The 15,824-nt window shown below is 40.5% G+C and overlaps 1 protein-coding gene across 1 annotated transcript in view; it reads left to right on the forward strand.

The window, feature by feature from the left end:
- LOC125455548 (inverted formin-2-like) overlaps positions 1 to 15,744 on the forward strand; it is a 52,090-nt gene extending 36,346 nt beyond the window's left edge. Inside the window, exons 14-20 of the mRNA XM_059649461.1 lie at positions 4,907 to 4,977; positions 7,402 to 7,509; positions 7,603 to 7,673; positions 9,361 to 9,499; positions 9,563 to 9,727; positions 9,832 to 9,966; positions 15,274 to 15,744. Of these exons, the coding sequence (XP_059505444.1) occupies positions 4,907 to 4,977; positions 7,402 to 7,509; positions 7,603 to 7,673; positions 9,361 to 9,499; positions 9,563 to 9,727; positions 9,832 to 9,966; positions 15,274 to 15,744 (1,160 nt within the window). The remainder of the gene's footprint in view (positions 1 to 4,906; positions 4,978 to 7,401; positions 7,510 to 7,602; positions 7,674 to 9,360; positions 9,500 to 9,562; positions 9,728 to 9,831; positions 9,967 to 15,273) is intronic.
- The last annotated feature ends 80 nt before the right edge of the window (positions 15,745 to 15,824 follow it).

A 15,824-nucleotide genomic window follows, 5' to 3' on the forward strand; every position in this document is an offset into this window, starting at 1 on the left:
GTGGTATTCAACATGTGGTCTCAGCAATGCCTTGTATATGTAAATAATAATATGTTCAAATTACTCATAATAGAAGACAGCATCTTATTAGTCTTCTTGATTATGTCTTGCCCCTGCATACCAACTTCATGTAACTCATGCACCCAAACACACAAGTTATAATGGGTAAGTATTATTCCTTTCTCACAAGCAACCAACTGTTTGAATGCAGATAGCATCAGATGTCAGGGATCCTTGAACTGTGACATTAATTGCACTTTAATGGGGATGATACTGAAGATAAACACAGAGTGCAAGGATTGTGCTAACCACACAGATATCCACCTTGTGAGTGATGGTATAGAATCAGTGATGATTGCATACATCTCTGCAGGGAAATGTTCATTCTATCTTCCAGCTTTTCAAGGGACAACATTGGCACTCAAGGCTAGGGGATGTAGAATAGTCAGGTCAGGTCAGGACAGGGAGCAGGTTCGTGGTAGACAAGAAAGGTCTATTGTAACAAAAGAACAATCTCCAAAACAGTTCAGGCTGAGAAGAATTATCAGGAAGAAAGAGCTCCAGGACCAGTAGGCTGTAGGAGGGACATTTAAGGAAGTTGTGCGAAGAGATAAGTCCATTTCTGTTAGCCATTTGTTTAAGGTAATCATGAAGGGACATTATTTAAAGAAGAAAGCACTGAGTGAATCCAGAGATGGTAAGAACTGCCAATACTGGAGCCAGAGATAACACAGTGTGGAGCTGGAGGAACACAGTGGGCCAGGCAGCATCAGAGGAACAGGAATGTTGACATTTTGGTTGAGACCCTTCAGAATTGGGAACGGGGAAGGGAACTCAGAAGTAAATAGAGAGAAGAGGGGTGGGGCTGGGGAAGGTCGGTAGGATGGTGTTAGGTGAGTGCAGGTAGGCAGTGGTGGGGATTGGTCAGTAAAGTGAGAGGGGCGGACAGGTGGGAGAGAAGACAGACAGGTTGTGTCAGGTCAAGGAGGTAAGGATAAGAGGGAGCGTTGGCCATGGATGAGGCCGAGGGCGGGTGGTGTCACAACCTTCTGGTCTGTACCATTTTAACTCCCCTCTCCTACTCCCAGGGTAGCATGTCCATCCTGGGTCTCCTCCAGTGCCACATCAAATATCGTCCTATTCCAAGGACATCAACTCCACCTTCGCTGATCAAAAATGCCTTCAACCACACCTCCTGCGTTTCCTGTCCCTTTGCATTCGCATTCCCTCCTTCCCAACAAAAATAAAGACAGAATCCCCCTTGTCCTCACAAATCACCCCAGCTATCTTCGCATCCAACGTATCATTCTCCATCACCTCTGCCACCTACAATCCAACTGCATCACTAAGGATACAATTCCCTCCCCATTCCTGTCTGCCTTTCGTAGGGAATGCTCCCTCCATGATTCCCTCATCCACTCCACACTAACCCCACCACACCCAGCGCCTTTCTCTGCAACTGCAGGAAGTGCTACATCTGCCCCTACACCTACCCCCTCACCTCCATTCAAGTCCTAAAATCAACCTTTCATATCAAACAGGGGTTCACCTGCACAACTTGGTCAACTGTATCTGCTCCTCCCGATGTAGCCTCCTCTACATCGGTGAGACCAAGAGGTGACTCGGAGACCATTTTGAAGAGCATCTGGGCTCTGTTCACAACAAACGACAATACTTTCCAGTCATGAACAATGCTAACTCCCCCTCCCACTCTCTGGGTGACATGCCCATTCTGGGTCTCCTCCAGTCTCACAATAACGCCACCTGCAAACTGCAGGAGCAGCACCTCATATTCCACCTCGGGAGCCTGCAGCCTGATGGCCTAAATGTGGATTTTACCAATTTCAAAATCTCCCACCTCCAGTCTCATCCCATGACTAGCTCTCCCTCTGATCCCTGCCTCCTTGACCTGACACAACCTGTCCATCTTCTCTCCTACCTATCCACCCCTCCCACCTCATTGACCAATCCCCTCTCAGCTATCACCATCCCACCTACCCACCCCAGTCCCACCCCTTCTCTCTCTATTTTTTCCCAGCTCCCTCCCCCTCCCCCATTTGGGAAGAAGTGTCCCGATCCGAAACATCAACTTTCCTGCTCCTCTGATGCTGCCTAGCCTGCTGTGTCCCTCCAGCTCCACACTGTGTTATCACTGAATGAATCCAGATATTTACCTGTAAATAAAGATCATTAAGCTACCCTATCTGTGAGAAGATAAGTGTGTAAGGTAAAGTTGAGGGTTGTGTGACGTTTTGTGGAACGAGAGGGTGCCAGGTGGGTGAGGGGTCAGGCTGCTTAGACTGCCAGGTAGGTGTGCAGGTAGGGGATTCCTGCATCAGATAGGCTTTGGGCTGGATTGTGATGGGTGCCCAAGGGGTTTGGGGCAGGTTGAGAATGGGGGTTGTTGGGGAGTCAGTGTTTCGGAAGAGGTTGGGCAAGTCCGACCATGGATTCAAACTCGGTCAGGAGAGAGGTGGCGGTCAGGTCAGGGCAGTGCTTATGTCTGGGGCACATTAAGTCAGGTGTCTGTGGTCATTGATTAGTAAGGAGTGTCATTGGAGGGGAGGGTGATCAGTTTTAAGTGTAGCATTGAGCGAGAACAGATTTTAACGTCACTAATTTTACCTGACTAACTATTCGAGTAAATGAGTCGGAATACTCCAAATTCGCAAACTCTGACTCTGAACTGAGGACTTCCTTGGAAAGCTCCAGACTCTGGGAAATTGTCCGTGAGAAGTTTCAACTTCCTGGGTACCTCTTGTAGTGTCACGTATGTCAGGACCTTGTGCTGATGCACAACTTCCATCTATGCTGCTTGCATAAAAAGAGCATAGACTCAAGCAGCATTACCTAGGAAGGCTTTATGCCCAGTGGCTTTATCACTAAGCTATCAATCCAGAGACCCAGGTAATGTTCGAGGGACCTGGGTTCAAATCCTACCATTATAAGATGGTGCAATTTGAGTTCAAGTATTAATAAAATCTCGAATTCTAGAGTCTAATGACAACCATGAAACCACTGTTGGAAAACCCCAGCTGGTTCAATAATCTTCATATGGGAAGGAAACCACCACTCCTATCTGGTCTGGCCTGCATGTCACTAACAATGTGGTTGACTCTTAACTGCCCTCTGGAAAATTAGGGATTTTCAATAAATGTTGGCCTAACCAGTGACTTCCACATCCTGTGAATTTATTAAAGAAAAGCCAGTTCCTGAATCTGTTTTGTTGTATTCCTAGGCTACTTAAAGCATATGTGGAGGCTTGGCTTCTTGCAGATTGATATAGTTATTGCTGTCGGAGCAATCTCTTTAAAAGGTCAGGAAAATCAGTTTGGAACAGAAATTTAGATCCATTGGTTCTGAGAAAGCCTGTGATTGCAGCAGTGTGCGTGAGAGAATCGTATGACATTAATAGATTGAATGCTTATACTTTTGGGTTAATAACAAAGGCAGAGCTGACACATTTGGGCGGCACGATGGCACAGTGGTTAGCATTGCTGTCTCACAGCACCAGGGACCCGCATTCAATTCCAGCCTCAAGCGACTATCTGTATGGAGTTTGCACATTCTCCCCATATCTGCATGGGTTTCCTCCCTTAGTCCAAAGATGTGCAGCGTCGGTGGATTGGCCATGCAAAATTGCCCATAGTGTTCAGGGAGGTGTAAATTAGGTGGGTTATAGGGGGATGGATCTGAGTGGGATGTTCTGAGGTTCGGTGTGGACTTGTTGGGCTGAAGGGCCTGTTTCCACACTGTAGGGATTCTGATTCTGATTAAGGCAATTTATATAGATTTGATCATATCAGAAAGTGCAAGGTTTGAGTTCAGTTCAGAAGAGAACTGTCTCTGAGAAGGAGAAGGAGAAGGAGAAGGGTGTTTTCCAATTCAGATCAGGGGAGCCAGTCTCCTCAGTGGAGATGGGTTTCGAATCTGTAGAGCTTCAAATCAGTTGAGTTCAGCTAGATACCTTCAACTGAGAAAGACTTGGGCCATCAAACTTGTTGGCAGACTCTGAAATTGATGATAATAAACATGATTGGCAGCGCAAGAAGGGAGAAACTGGAAAGGGCTGGTAAATAAACACTTAAATTGCTGAGATTATAGCGATACATCTCTAGTATTGAGATTCTGTTATGGTTGGTGTTGACAAAGATGCTGAGGTTTGTTGTGATTTTTGAATTAACATCATTTTAGCTGTCTTCTATATAGCTTTGCTTGTTTTTATTACGTTTATGTATGATGAACTTAGATTCTGTTGTAAAGAACATCCGCTGCCTCGTAAATATGTTTTAGTGACGAACCACCACATTAACCATCAGCAAAAATTAAACATATGCTCTATCAAGTCAGGTTTTATTCTGTGTTCTGACTTGTCCAGTAGTACCATCTGCTGGGATCATAACAATGTGCACTTGTATTGATCTACTGGGCTCAAAACAAATTTGTAATTCAGACTTTAGCCAGCCATATTTGTTTGGTTGAATCCAGAACTTGAATTTCTAATGTTTAGGAGGAAGATTAGTATCTGTTTTGAGCTATGCACATTTAGAGCTGTCTCTCAGCAATCTGAAATTTAAATGTTTTGACATCTGAGCTTTTTACCAACCTAATTTACCAATCACCACAATGACCCTACACTCCATGTCGTACCAAGCTGAAATGATAAAAGGTACGAGTTGGTGCTAATCTCAGTTGCTGTACTCCAAGTTCACGCCCATGTTTGGCTTTTGATTTTATTTTGTCAGTTTAGTTTTCTGTTTCAAAATGAATTTATTTCATATCAGCATTAATCTTCAATCTAAAGATTCATGGGCCAAATAGATCTATTAGAAGAAACTCCCTGAATTAGAGTTATGTTGTACAGTTCCATGAGGTATGATTTTCCATGTCTTCTGTTTTTGTATAGATCTCCTAACTTCTCCAAGACTTACCCAATTCTGTCAGCTAATACTTAAAATTGGAAACTTTCTCAACTACGTATGTATACTGCCTATATGTTACAACATTCATTCATTTTTGTGGTACTTTTCAAGGCACTTTTCATCATGACGAATCAAATTTATTAACTCATCAGATAATGTACAATGAACATTCCTGCTCTAATTAGACAACGCTATTAAAGTTGGAGTTTATAACTACTTACAGAAAATCAAATAATTTATTGTTTTCAAAATTCATAAACAATCAATTTTTTTAAAATGCCAGTGATGAAATTCCCAACATTTGTATGTCTATTAGACCATAAGATGCAGAAGTAGGCTATTCAGCCTATTGAATCTGCTCTATTATTCAATGAGGTTATGCTGATCTGATAATGCTCAACTTCACATTCCAGTTTTAAATCCATAATCTTTGATTCCCTTACTGATTAAAACTCCATCTAACTCAGCCTTGAAAGTACTCAGCAACACAACCTTGACAGCCCTCTGCAATAAAGAATTCCACTGATTCACCACAGAGAAATAAAATCCTTCTCAACTCCGGCCTAAATGGATGACTGCTTATTCTGAGATTATGCCTTCTGGTCCCAGACTTTTCCAAAATGGGTAACAAACTTTCCGCATCTACCCTGTCAAGCCCGCAATAAATACTTTTCAATAATGTCTCCTGTAATTCTTCTAAACTCCAGTGAATACTATCCCAACCTACTCAACCCCTTCTTGTAGGAAAATCCCACCATCTGCCTCCAATACCAATATATTTTTCCTTAGATAGTCACATGAAAACTGCTTGCAATAATCCAGGTATGGTTTGACTAATGTCTTGTATAGTTTAAGTAAAATTTCCCTATTTTTATTCTCTGTTCTCTTTGAATTTTGCCTTCTCTCTGGAGGGAAAGCAATAAAATGTCATTGATATAGAGGATGAACCATGATCCTGTTGAATGGTGGAGCAGGCTCAAAGAGTTGAATGGCGTATTCCTGTTCTTTGATTGTTTGTTCATTTGTTTTGATCTCTGCTGTTTGTTACCCCCTTGAATCCATATGGATTTGTCAGGCATGATTTCCCTTTCATAAAACCACGCTGACTCTGCTTGATCATATTGTGTATTTTGAAATGCTCTTCTATTAAATCCTTTAGAATAGGCTCCATCATAGTTTTATATAGTCATACAGCACAGATACAGCCCCTTCGGTCCAACCAGTCCATGGAAAAAATAATCCTAAACTAAACTAGTCTCACCTGCCTGCTCTTGGCCTATATCCCTCCAAACCTTTCCCATTCATGTACTTATCCAAATGTCTTTTAAATGTTGTGATTGTACCCACATCCATCACTTGGCTCAGGTAGTTCACTCTACGAGTGAACCACTCTCAATGTAAAACATTTGTTTCTCATGTCTTTTCTCAAACTCTCTGTTCTCACCTTAAAAATATGCACCAAGTCTTGAAATCCTAGGGAAGAGACAATGACCATGAACTCTATCTGTACCCTCACTATTTTATGAACTTTTATAAGGCCTCCTCTCAATGCTCTAGTGAAAAAGTCCCAGCCTATCCATCCTTTCTTTATAATTCAACTTTCCATACCCGGCAACATCCTGGGAAATCTCTTCTGAACCATCTCCAGCTTAACATCTTCCCAGCTTTTTGCGTAAGGTTGTTACAGTTACAGTTTTCCAATCCTTTTGGACTTGTTCAGATTGAAGTATTCTTGGAAGATTGCTACCAGTGCATTAACTATCCCTGGAGATACTTCTTTTAAAATCCAAAGATATACAAGTATGTAGTGAGCAAATCAAAAACAAACTAAAGTATACAAAAATATGTAGGGAAGAAAGCCAAGGAGTGATTTACCCCTGGGTTGCATTTAGGTGCATTACCCGTAATTTGCCATGGACCTGAAATGGCAAGTCACTTTTGACCTTAATAAAACTTAAAATAAACCTTTGTCTCACATATATAGGCATCTCAAATACGTACATCCCTTTTAAGATTCTATTTTTATAAAATCTATATTAAATCTATCGAATTAAATATTTATATTTACATGCCATTATTTTTGGATAAAGCTGCATTCCCAGCTATGTGTAATTATTTAAATGAGCTGAACAGCCAGTGTGCTACCCTGGAGGAGTTACAATTGTGCCGATCGCTGAACTTGGGTCTCATTGGTGCAACAATATACATTACCCAAAACTGTATTAAAATGTAACAAAGATATTTCCCCCTAAAATGTAGCAGATTTAGTGAATCATGCAGTTAAAACAGGGACAAAAAAAAGACATGCATTTAGATGGCACTTTTCACAACCTCAGGAAATCCCAAAGTGCTTCACAGCCAGTAAAGTAATTTTCGATTACAGGAGACAAAAAGTGGGATACTTTAAATGATTATTACTGGAAAGTTGTAAAAAGCAGAATACATCGTCAGATAATTCACTATTTTTTTCTGGTTTCAGGGTAGTGCCATAGGAAATGCAAATGGATTTAAAATAAATAGTTTGGTTAAACTCAAAGAGACGAGAGCAAATGAGCCACAAATCACACTGCTACATTACGCTGTGCAGGTACAATGGCACTTCAGATTATGAATAAGATATGACAAATGTTTTGCAATTTTCAGCAATGTACCACATTTCTCACTTGATTCTTCATAACAGGAAATTGAAGAATCCTATCCAGATCTTCTAAATCTTCCTGATGACCTCCAATCGAGATCAGAAGCAGCGAGGTAGCAATTTCAAGTTATCATTTTGAAATGGCTTTCAGCCCATGTTACATTTTGCACGCAACCAATAATCACATTAAAATGCACTTACGTTTGTTTAAACTATGTGGTAGAAGTGAGCATTACAGATACAACCACAGTAGTCCTAAAACTCAGATTGAAGATATTCAGTCAAAAGATAAGGTGGTGTTTCTAAATTTCACCCTCCTGCCAACTGTTTCCCAATGATCATGCATTCTTTTCCAGACAGCAGACTTGTTATTAATTTGTTTGACAATATCACTCCACATTAACAGCCACTCCTCTCCCACAGCCTAAGTCTAAACATTTACCCAGGTGTATTAAATTGATTCTAGACATAGGAGATGATCTCGGAATACAACACAACCTTGATCAGATGGGCCAATGGGTGAGGTGCCAGTTGGACTTTAGTTCAGATAAATGTGAGTTGTTGCCTTTTGGTAAGACAAACCAGGGCAGGACTTATACAGTTAATGATAAGCCATGGCCAGTGTTGCTGAACAAAGAGACCTAATGGTGTAGTTGCATAGTTCCTTGTAAGTGCAGTGCAGGTAGACAGGTTGGTGAAGAAGGCGTTTAGCATGCTTGCCTTCATTGGTCAGAATATCAAGTATAGGAGTTATGATATTATGTTCCAGCTGTATAGGACATTGGTGAGGCCATGTTTAGAATACTGTATACAATCTGTTTGCCCTTCTTTAAGAAGGATGTTGATAAACTTGAGAGAGCACAGAAAAAATTTACAAGGGTGTTGCCGGGACTAGCGGGTTTGAGTTATAGGAGAGGCTAAAAGGCTGCGATTTTTTTTTGCCTGGAGCATCCACAGCTGAGGGGTGACCTTATAAAGGTTTATAAAATCATGAGGGGCATGGATAGGGTGACTAGCCAAGGTCTTTGCGGAGCCCAAAACTAAAGGACATAGAGGGGAAAAGTTTAACAGGGACATGAGGGGTAATTTTTTTCAGCAAAGGGCGGTGTGTGTGTGGAACAAATTACCAGAGGAAGGAGCCAAAGCCATTACACTTACAACATGTAAAAGGCATCTAGATGGATATATGAATAAGAAGGGTTTAGAGGGATATTGGCCAAATGTTGGTAGATGGGACTAGGTCAGATTGGGATGTCTGGTTGGCATGGACAAGTTGAACCAAAGAGTCTGTTTCCATGCTGTATGACTCTAAATAGTGTTCATGTTACAGCCCATCAGTCTGTTAATGAGTCTATAAATTCTTCCAAATCTTCAATCTGGTTTCCAAAGGTAGAGCATGAAGGTACCGCAACAACCAGCCGCTAGGATATGTATAAATGTCTAAATGTATGATATTTTTCCATCCCTCCTTTTGAGGAAACATTCGGTTTCCATCAAATGCGACTAAAATCTAAATACCAATAAATTACCAATAGAAAATCCAAGCCCTATTACCTCACGGGACAAAGTGCTGTAACCTCCTGCAATTTAACAAAATTTCAAATTTTAAACAGACCTTGAAACATTACAGCTGTATTTCTGTGCCACATTAAAATAATGCAAGATTACACTTGTATTTTGTAATTTTGTAACAAGAAACATGCAGATTTGTGTCTTTTTTTGTTGGTTCCTAAATGTGCAAAAGACATGGTTTGCTCAGCACTGAGAACTCTTTAAAATATCTGACTGATTTATCTGCAGTATCAAAACTGAGTCAATCCAATCTGAAGTAAGCAGCCTTTCACAGCACTTAAACAAGATCAGTGATGACATTGAGTCATCCATAGATGATATAAAATTACAATTCAGAAATCCAATTCAGATAAGCAAATATCCAATGGTAAGTTGGCTTTCTCAAAATCACATTTATAACATGCCACTATTAACAAAAATTTATTGGCAGCAAGGTCTCACTGTATCTGAGGAGCTCAAGGATCTTCTGAAAGCTATAGAGTGCAAAAGAAAGGAGTTGGCTCAATATTTCTGTGAAAATGAAAACAAGTTTTCACTGGATGAATTGTTCAGCACATTCAAAAAATTCAGAGAACTGTTCTTGCAAGCGATAAAGGTAATAAGTAAACATAGTTTTTAACACAAGTCATTATTTGGCTTAATTGCCCTGGAACCACTCCCGTGCCACACTCATGTAATTCTTTATGATTCCAAACATAGGATAACAATGAGCAAAAACACAAGACCTCAAAAATGAAGAAAAGAGAGAAACAACTTGCTGTGCAAGTAGCAAATGAACCAAATGAACACAACAGTAAGTTTGGAGTTAGTAGAATTAGTTTTGTATCGCCAAATGTATGTAGTAGATGTTATATATTATTCTGAAAAAAAAGTCTTAACTGGTTCGAGATAAAATACAAACCATCGTTTCTGAATGATTACGAACTTTTAATAGCTTTTATTGCCTCTTTGTAAGAATGCCAAAATAAGGAAAGAAAAAGCATGATCCAGATCTGTGACTTCTAAATTTTTGATGCAAGAAAGTGTTCCTGTTTCTATAACAACTGGTAATATCAGTTGACATGGATATCAGCATTGGCTTTTGAGCAGATGTAGTTTATTTCAGGGTGGGAGGAATAGGATTGATGTTGTACATTACGGTTAAGACAGAACTGCAAAAACTATCCAGATGAAGTAGTTTTCAATAAGTTTTTGCCAAAGGCCTATGACTACAGATAAATGTTGCAAATCTCCCACCTTCTGGCCCTCCTCTAAATGATCAATGTTCTCCCCTTCACCATGGTGACGGTCATTATCCTTGATGAATGGCGACGTTATCTCCATTGTCAAACAAAGTTATGCAAAAATAGCACACAACTATTATACAGGGTGCATTTTGTGCACTATATTACAGAGAGAGACACTAGACCAGTATAGATTTTAGACTTTGTTTTCAATTTAGATTTTATTGCCAAATGTACTCAAGTGGAGAAGTACAGCAATACAGTGAAAAGTGTATAATGTTGCACACACAGTGCGATCTTAGCTACAAAGATACCTAGGTTCAAAAAGATATAGGGGAATAGCTAACATTAAAATCCTTCTCAACATAAACTAGAAAAACAAAGGAGTCATGTTAAAAATTCAGTAGTCTTTGATGAGTCCTCCATTTAGTTCGCTGTCTGGGAGACCTCAGTTGCCACCACCACAGATATCGGAGGACCTCCCTCAACACTCACTATTATAAACAGCTGGACTGTTATTGGAGCACTTGAATAGTAAACGACATGTTCCACAGCCAAAAGTGCAAAGGATACTCTGTGGTCCAACCAAATATCTCACTTGCTATGTTCAGTTTTCCAGACACATCTGTTCTTTGAACAAGAAATCTTATCAATGTTATATTTCATGGCAATAGTGCTTTCATGGTGGTTCAACCCCTGGTTCTTGAACAGCACAGAACATCATAATAATTTTTAATCCGGAAAATATTGTTAACATTTGGATGGTATTTATTGGCTTATTCTTGCCTTTTACAACGTTTATACTGGAACCCTAAAGCAAGATGATACAATGTCTAAAATTAAACATGTCAATTTAACTTTCTAAGCATATATAATAATTTATATTTTCTTTGCTTTCCAATTCACAAACCATCAGCAAAACAAGAGAGGAACAATATTGTTGAAAGACTTCTTTTTAATATAAAGAAAGGCTTTTGTCAGAAAAGTAACTCTCTGAACATATGTAAAGCAGAATTTGCTCCAGAATCTCCTGCAACCAAAATACTGGAAGATCAAGCAAAGCCTGGTAACTTTCTGAATGATTACGAACTTTTAATAGCTTTTATTGCCTCTTTGTAAGAATGCCAAAATAAGGAAAGAAAAAGCATGATCCAGATCTGTGACTTCTAAATTTTTGATGCAAGAAAGTGTTCCTGTTTCTATAACAACTGGTAATATCAGTTGACATGGATATCAGCATTGGCTTTTGCGCAGATGTAGTTTATTTCAGGGTGGGAGGAATAGGATTGATGTTGTACATTACGGTTAAGACAGAACTGCAAAAACTATCCAATGGTGGTTCAAGTTTTTTCTTTTCACATCGTTGCAAACAAATACAGAATAATTCGTAAGGAACCTTTAGTAAATGTCACATTTAATTAACTACTCTACTGGTTTCACAAAGGAATTCCCCTTCATCCGTGTTCTCAAATGATTGCCTGAGAAGATAACGTTGAAGAGTTTATGCATGCAAAATGAGAAAAGTACTAAATATTTGCTTTGTTTTTGATTTCCCCAATAATATCATTGAGATCAAGGAATGTGCTTAATTCCTTCCTGTAGCCCTCAGTTACATTTGACAGAATTTAATAACACCACAGCAACACCAAGCAAGAGCTGAACAGTTAGCAGTAACCATTCTTAGAGCCCCAGTAGGATTAAAATCCCTATCAGGCACAATCCTACCTGCCTTCAGGGTTCCCGGGTCTTTGGAGATGGAGATCTACCTGCAAGAGCTGCTAGGCAATTAGAGGATATGTCTCAGCAATGCTGCTGGTGCTGGTGGTCATTGCTGGGAGTGCAGTAAGCCTCAGACGAGGAAAAGAATGAGAGGCATGGAAAAGTAAGAAAGGTTAGATTCCCCAGTCAGGCCTGGAAGAGTGTACAATTCATGAGACAAGAGTACAAATTTCCTTCTGCCTTTCTCCTTAAAAAGGCCTTAAAAGAGATGATGAAGGAAGATCTGCTCAATCTTCTAATCTTGCTATCCTTGAGAGTTAATGGAAAACTGTTTGATGTAAGATAATTTACAATATCTGGAGTAAACATTGAAGGTCATTAGTTTGGTTTCAATGTAGAATTATCAAGATAAGATTTTTGGTTTAGGAAGCCTAGAGATTGAAAACTTGCAGGGAAGTTCAGAGAACACCCAACATAAAAGCATAAGATAATAAAATGTGAGGCTGGATGAACACAGCAGGCCAAGCAGCATCTCAGGAGCACAAAAGCTGACGTTTCGGGCCTAGACCCTTCATCAGAGGATGCCTCTGATGAAGGGTCTAGGCCCGAAACGTCAGCTTTTGTGCTCCTGAGATGCTGCTTGGCCTGCTGTGTTCATCCAGCCTCACATTTTATTATCTTGGAATCTCCAGCATCTGCAGTTCCCATTATCTCTGATAAAAGCATAAGATTTTGGAGAAGCTCAGCATGTCCGATGGAAACTGCACAAAAAAAACAAAGTTAATACTTTGAGTGTAACATGGCTCTTCTTAAGAACTGATCTTTATCCAATCTTATCATTCACATGAGGAGAACAATTCAGTTATAGAACATAGAACTGTATAGCACAGTACAAGCCCTTTGACCCATAATGTTGTGCTGAACTTTTACCCTAAATCTAAGGTCAATCTACTCTCTACCCCTACCTTATACTATCATCCATATGTCTATCAAATAACCACTTAAACACCCTTAAGGAGGCCAACTTCACTACCCTCTTTAGCAATGCATTCCAAGCCCCGACCACTCTCTGAGTAAGGAACCTACCTCTGACATCTCCCCTATATCTACCTCCACTCACTTTAAAACTATGCCCACTTGTAATAGCTACCTCCACCCTAGGAAAAAGTCTCTGGCTGTCCACTCTATCTATACCTCTGATCATTTTGTATCAAGTCTCTTCTCATCCTTTGTCGTTCTAAAGAGAAAAGCCCTAGATCTCAACCTTTCCTCGTATGGCCTTCCCTCCATGCCAGGCAACATCCTGGCAAATCTCCTCTGCACCTTTTGCAACATTTCCACATCTCTCCTGTAATGAGCCAACCAGAACTGGACACAATATTCCAGATGTGGCTGATCCAGGGTTTTCTACAGCTGGAACATAACTTCACAGCTCTTGAACTCAATCCCTCTATTAATGAAAGCTAACACACCATACACCTTCTTGACAACTCTATCCACCTGGGTGGCAGCTTTCAGGGAACTTTGGACCTGAACCCCAAGATCCCTCTGCTCCCCTACACTGCCGAGAATATTTCCATTAACCTTGTATTCTGCTTTCAAGTTTGTCCTTCCAAAATGAGTCTCCTACGTTTTTCAGGGTTAAACTCCATCTGCCATTTCTCAGCCCCACTCTGCATCCTATCAATGTCCCCTTGTAACATAAAACAGCCCTAGGCAATGCCCACAACTCGACCCACCTTTGTATCTTCTGCGAACTTACTAATCCAAATATTCAGAAATTTTAAAAAAAGCTTTTCTGATCTTCTTTCTATTTTTAAGATTTCTTGATTTATCGTTTGAAAAAACTCCACAGAGGCCAGTATCCCATTACCAAGTCACCCTTTATTTACACATGCATAGTACTGACACTGATCCAGCTTCCTCATAGCCAGCTCTCAGAGTGAACAGAAACTCTGGCCCTTCTGTTTATGTCTGTCAGCCAGATTGAACCAAATTAACACCCTCAAACAGGGATTTCATACCTGGCTGATTTTGTTAAAATCACTAGATAATTTTTCCTGCAAAATACTTCAGGAGGCATGAACATTTATTATTAACAATTGAATTCTGTGTTTCATATTTATGAATCTTAATTTCCTTTCAAAACGGATATCTACTTTGGAAGTGCAAGAAGGTAATTTCTTAAAAGTGCTCTAAATTACAACGTAGGCGTAAAAGTGATGGAAATCAGTAAATCAAAATTCACTTAAAGCAAATTATCTTCTAATTAAAAAGGCAAATAGGATGTGGTCCTCTGTTTGAAAGGGAGTAGAGCATAAAAACAGAGAGGCCTTGCTGTAACTGTACAGAGAATGGAGGGGGGGTGAATAGATTTATAGGGTAGAATCTTACAAGGGGTCTGAGCAATGTGAGGTCTGGTGAGATTGACGGCTAAATCGTACTAGAATTCCAGTGAGGCCAATCTTGACGTTGCAAATGTCTTGCTCCATTTTTATGCTCTTGGCAAGCAGCATAGCAAGTTTCTGAGTAGGCAGCAGTGAGCTACCAGCTAAAGGGGGATTATTTCTTGCCAAATGCCTTATTAATGGCCGAATGCACCTCGTTAATATTCTGCTTCAGTTTACCAAATGTACAGAAGTATCTAGATGTTGAGAATACTCAACACGAAAATCCTGGGCATCCACATGCCCAGGGTGGGTGGAGTCAGTGTCAGGTTGATGAATTAGACATGAAAGCTGTCATGGGGTAATGTAAATAATTAATGAGGTAATTTTGATTAGATTCAGCTCAATACTTGCTCTGAATGACCTGAATGCTGTATATCGGAACAAATGTTATCACAGGCACCAGCCACATGCAACTGTCATCTGTAGGCATTCACATCTGGCATTTGCTAACCGTCATCCCACTACTCTGATATGCTTGTTGGCTGCTCAGGAAGTATAGACCTACATTGTAGAACACACTGGCATCTAGCATTGAGAAGTTACTGAAGGCATGCAGCAGTGGGCAGGGCAGCATCTCTCAGGGCTGGTCACTTGCCCTTTTACTGCTTGTTTAATTAGTATCTCCTACACTTTTGTAGCATCCATGTCTTGCCTTAACTTGTCTTGCCATGATTTTCAATGCCTGTTAACTCATTGACTTTTCAACCAAAGATAATTAGTACTGCTACATTGATTGCTTTCTTGGGCAGATACAACAACAAGTCACTTACCACACATCAGTTGAGATCTACCGAGCAGGAGGTGGGGGAAGTGGCAGGGAATATCTTGATGGATATCGAGGGTGGGATCTGTCAGCCAGGAGGTCCTGGCACTGTCTGCCATGGGCACAGTCTGCACACGACCCAGGGGCTAGGCCACAGTCAGTTTTCTGCATGGTAATTTCACAGTCAGGGTATTTGTCTGATTATAGTCTGGGCAATGGGCAGAAGTCAGTCGTGTCACATCACATGCAGCCAGCAGAACCATCTTTAGTCAGGGAGCTGCAAACAGTGGTCAGTGACCCACGCAGTCATTATCTAAATGCTGCCTGTCAAAGTAAATCAGAGATCTGGGGTGAATATAATCCTGGAGTCCATTGTGATGCAGCATTAGATGGCAAGGTAGCCAATGGATGGGGTTTCCTGGCAGTGACCACCACCATGGCTGCTACGGGAGCATAGGAGAGCAAGGTAGGCATCAGTAAGATGCAATGTCAGTATTCTGGGTGCAGCAAGGAAATTGTGGCTCTCCATATGGGTTT

The sequence above is a fragment of the Stegostoma tigrinum genome, chromosome 10 (genome assembly GCF_030684315.1).
Source record: "Stegostoma tigrinum isolate sSteTig4 chromosome 10, sSteTig4.hap1, whole genome shotgun sequence".
In the NCBI taxonomy this organism is placed as follows: Eukaryota; Metazoa; Chordata; class Chondrichthyes; order Orectolobiformes; family Stegostomatidae; genus Stegostoma; species Stegostoma tigrinum.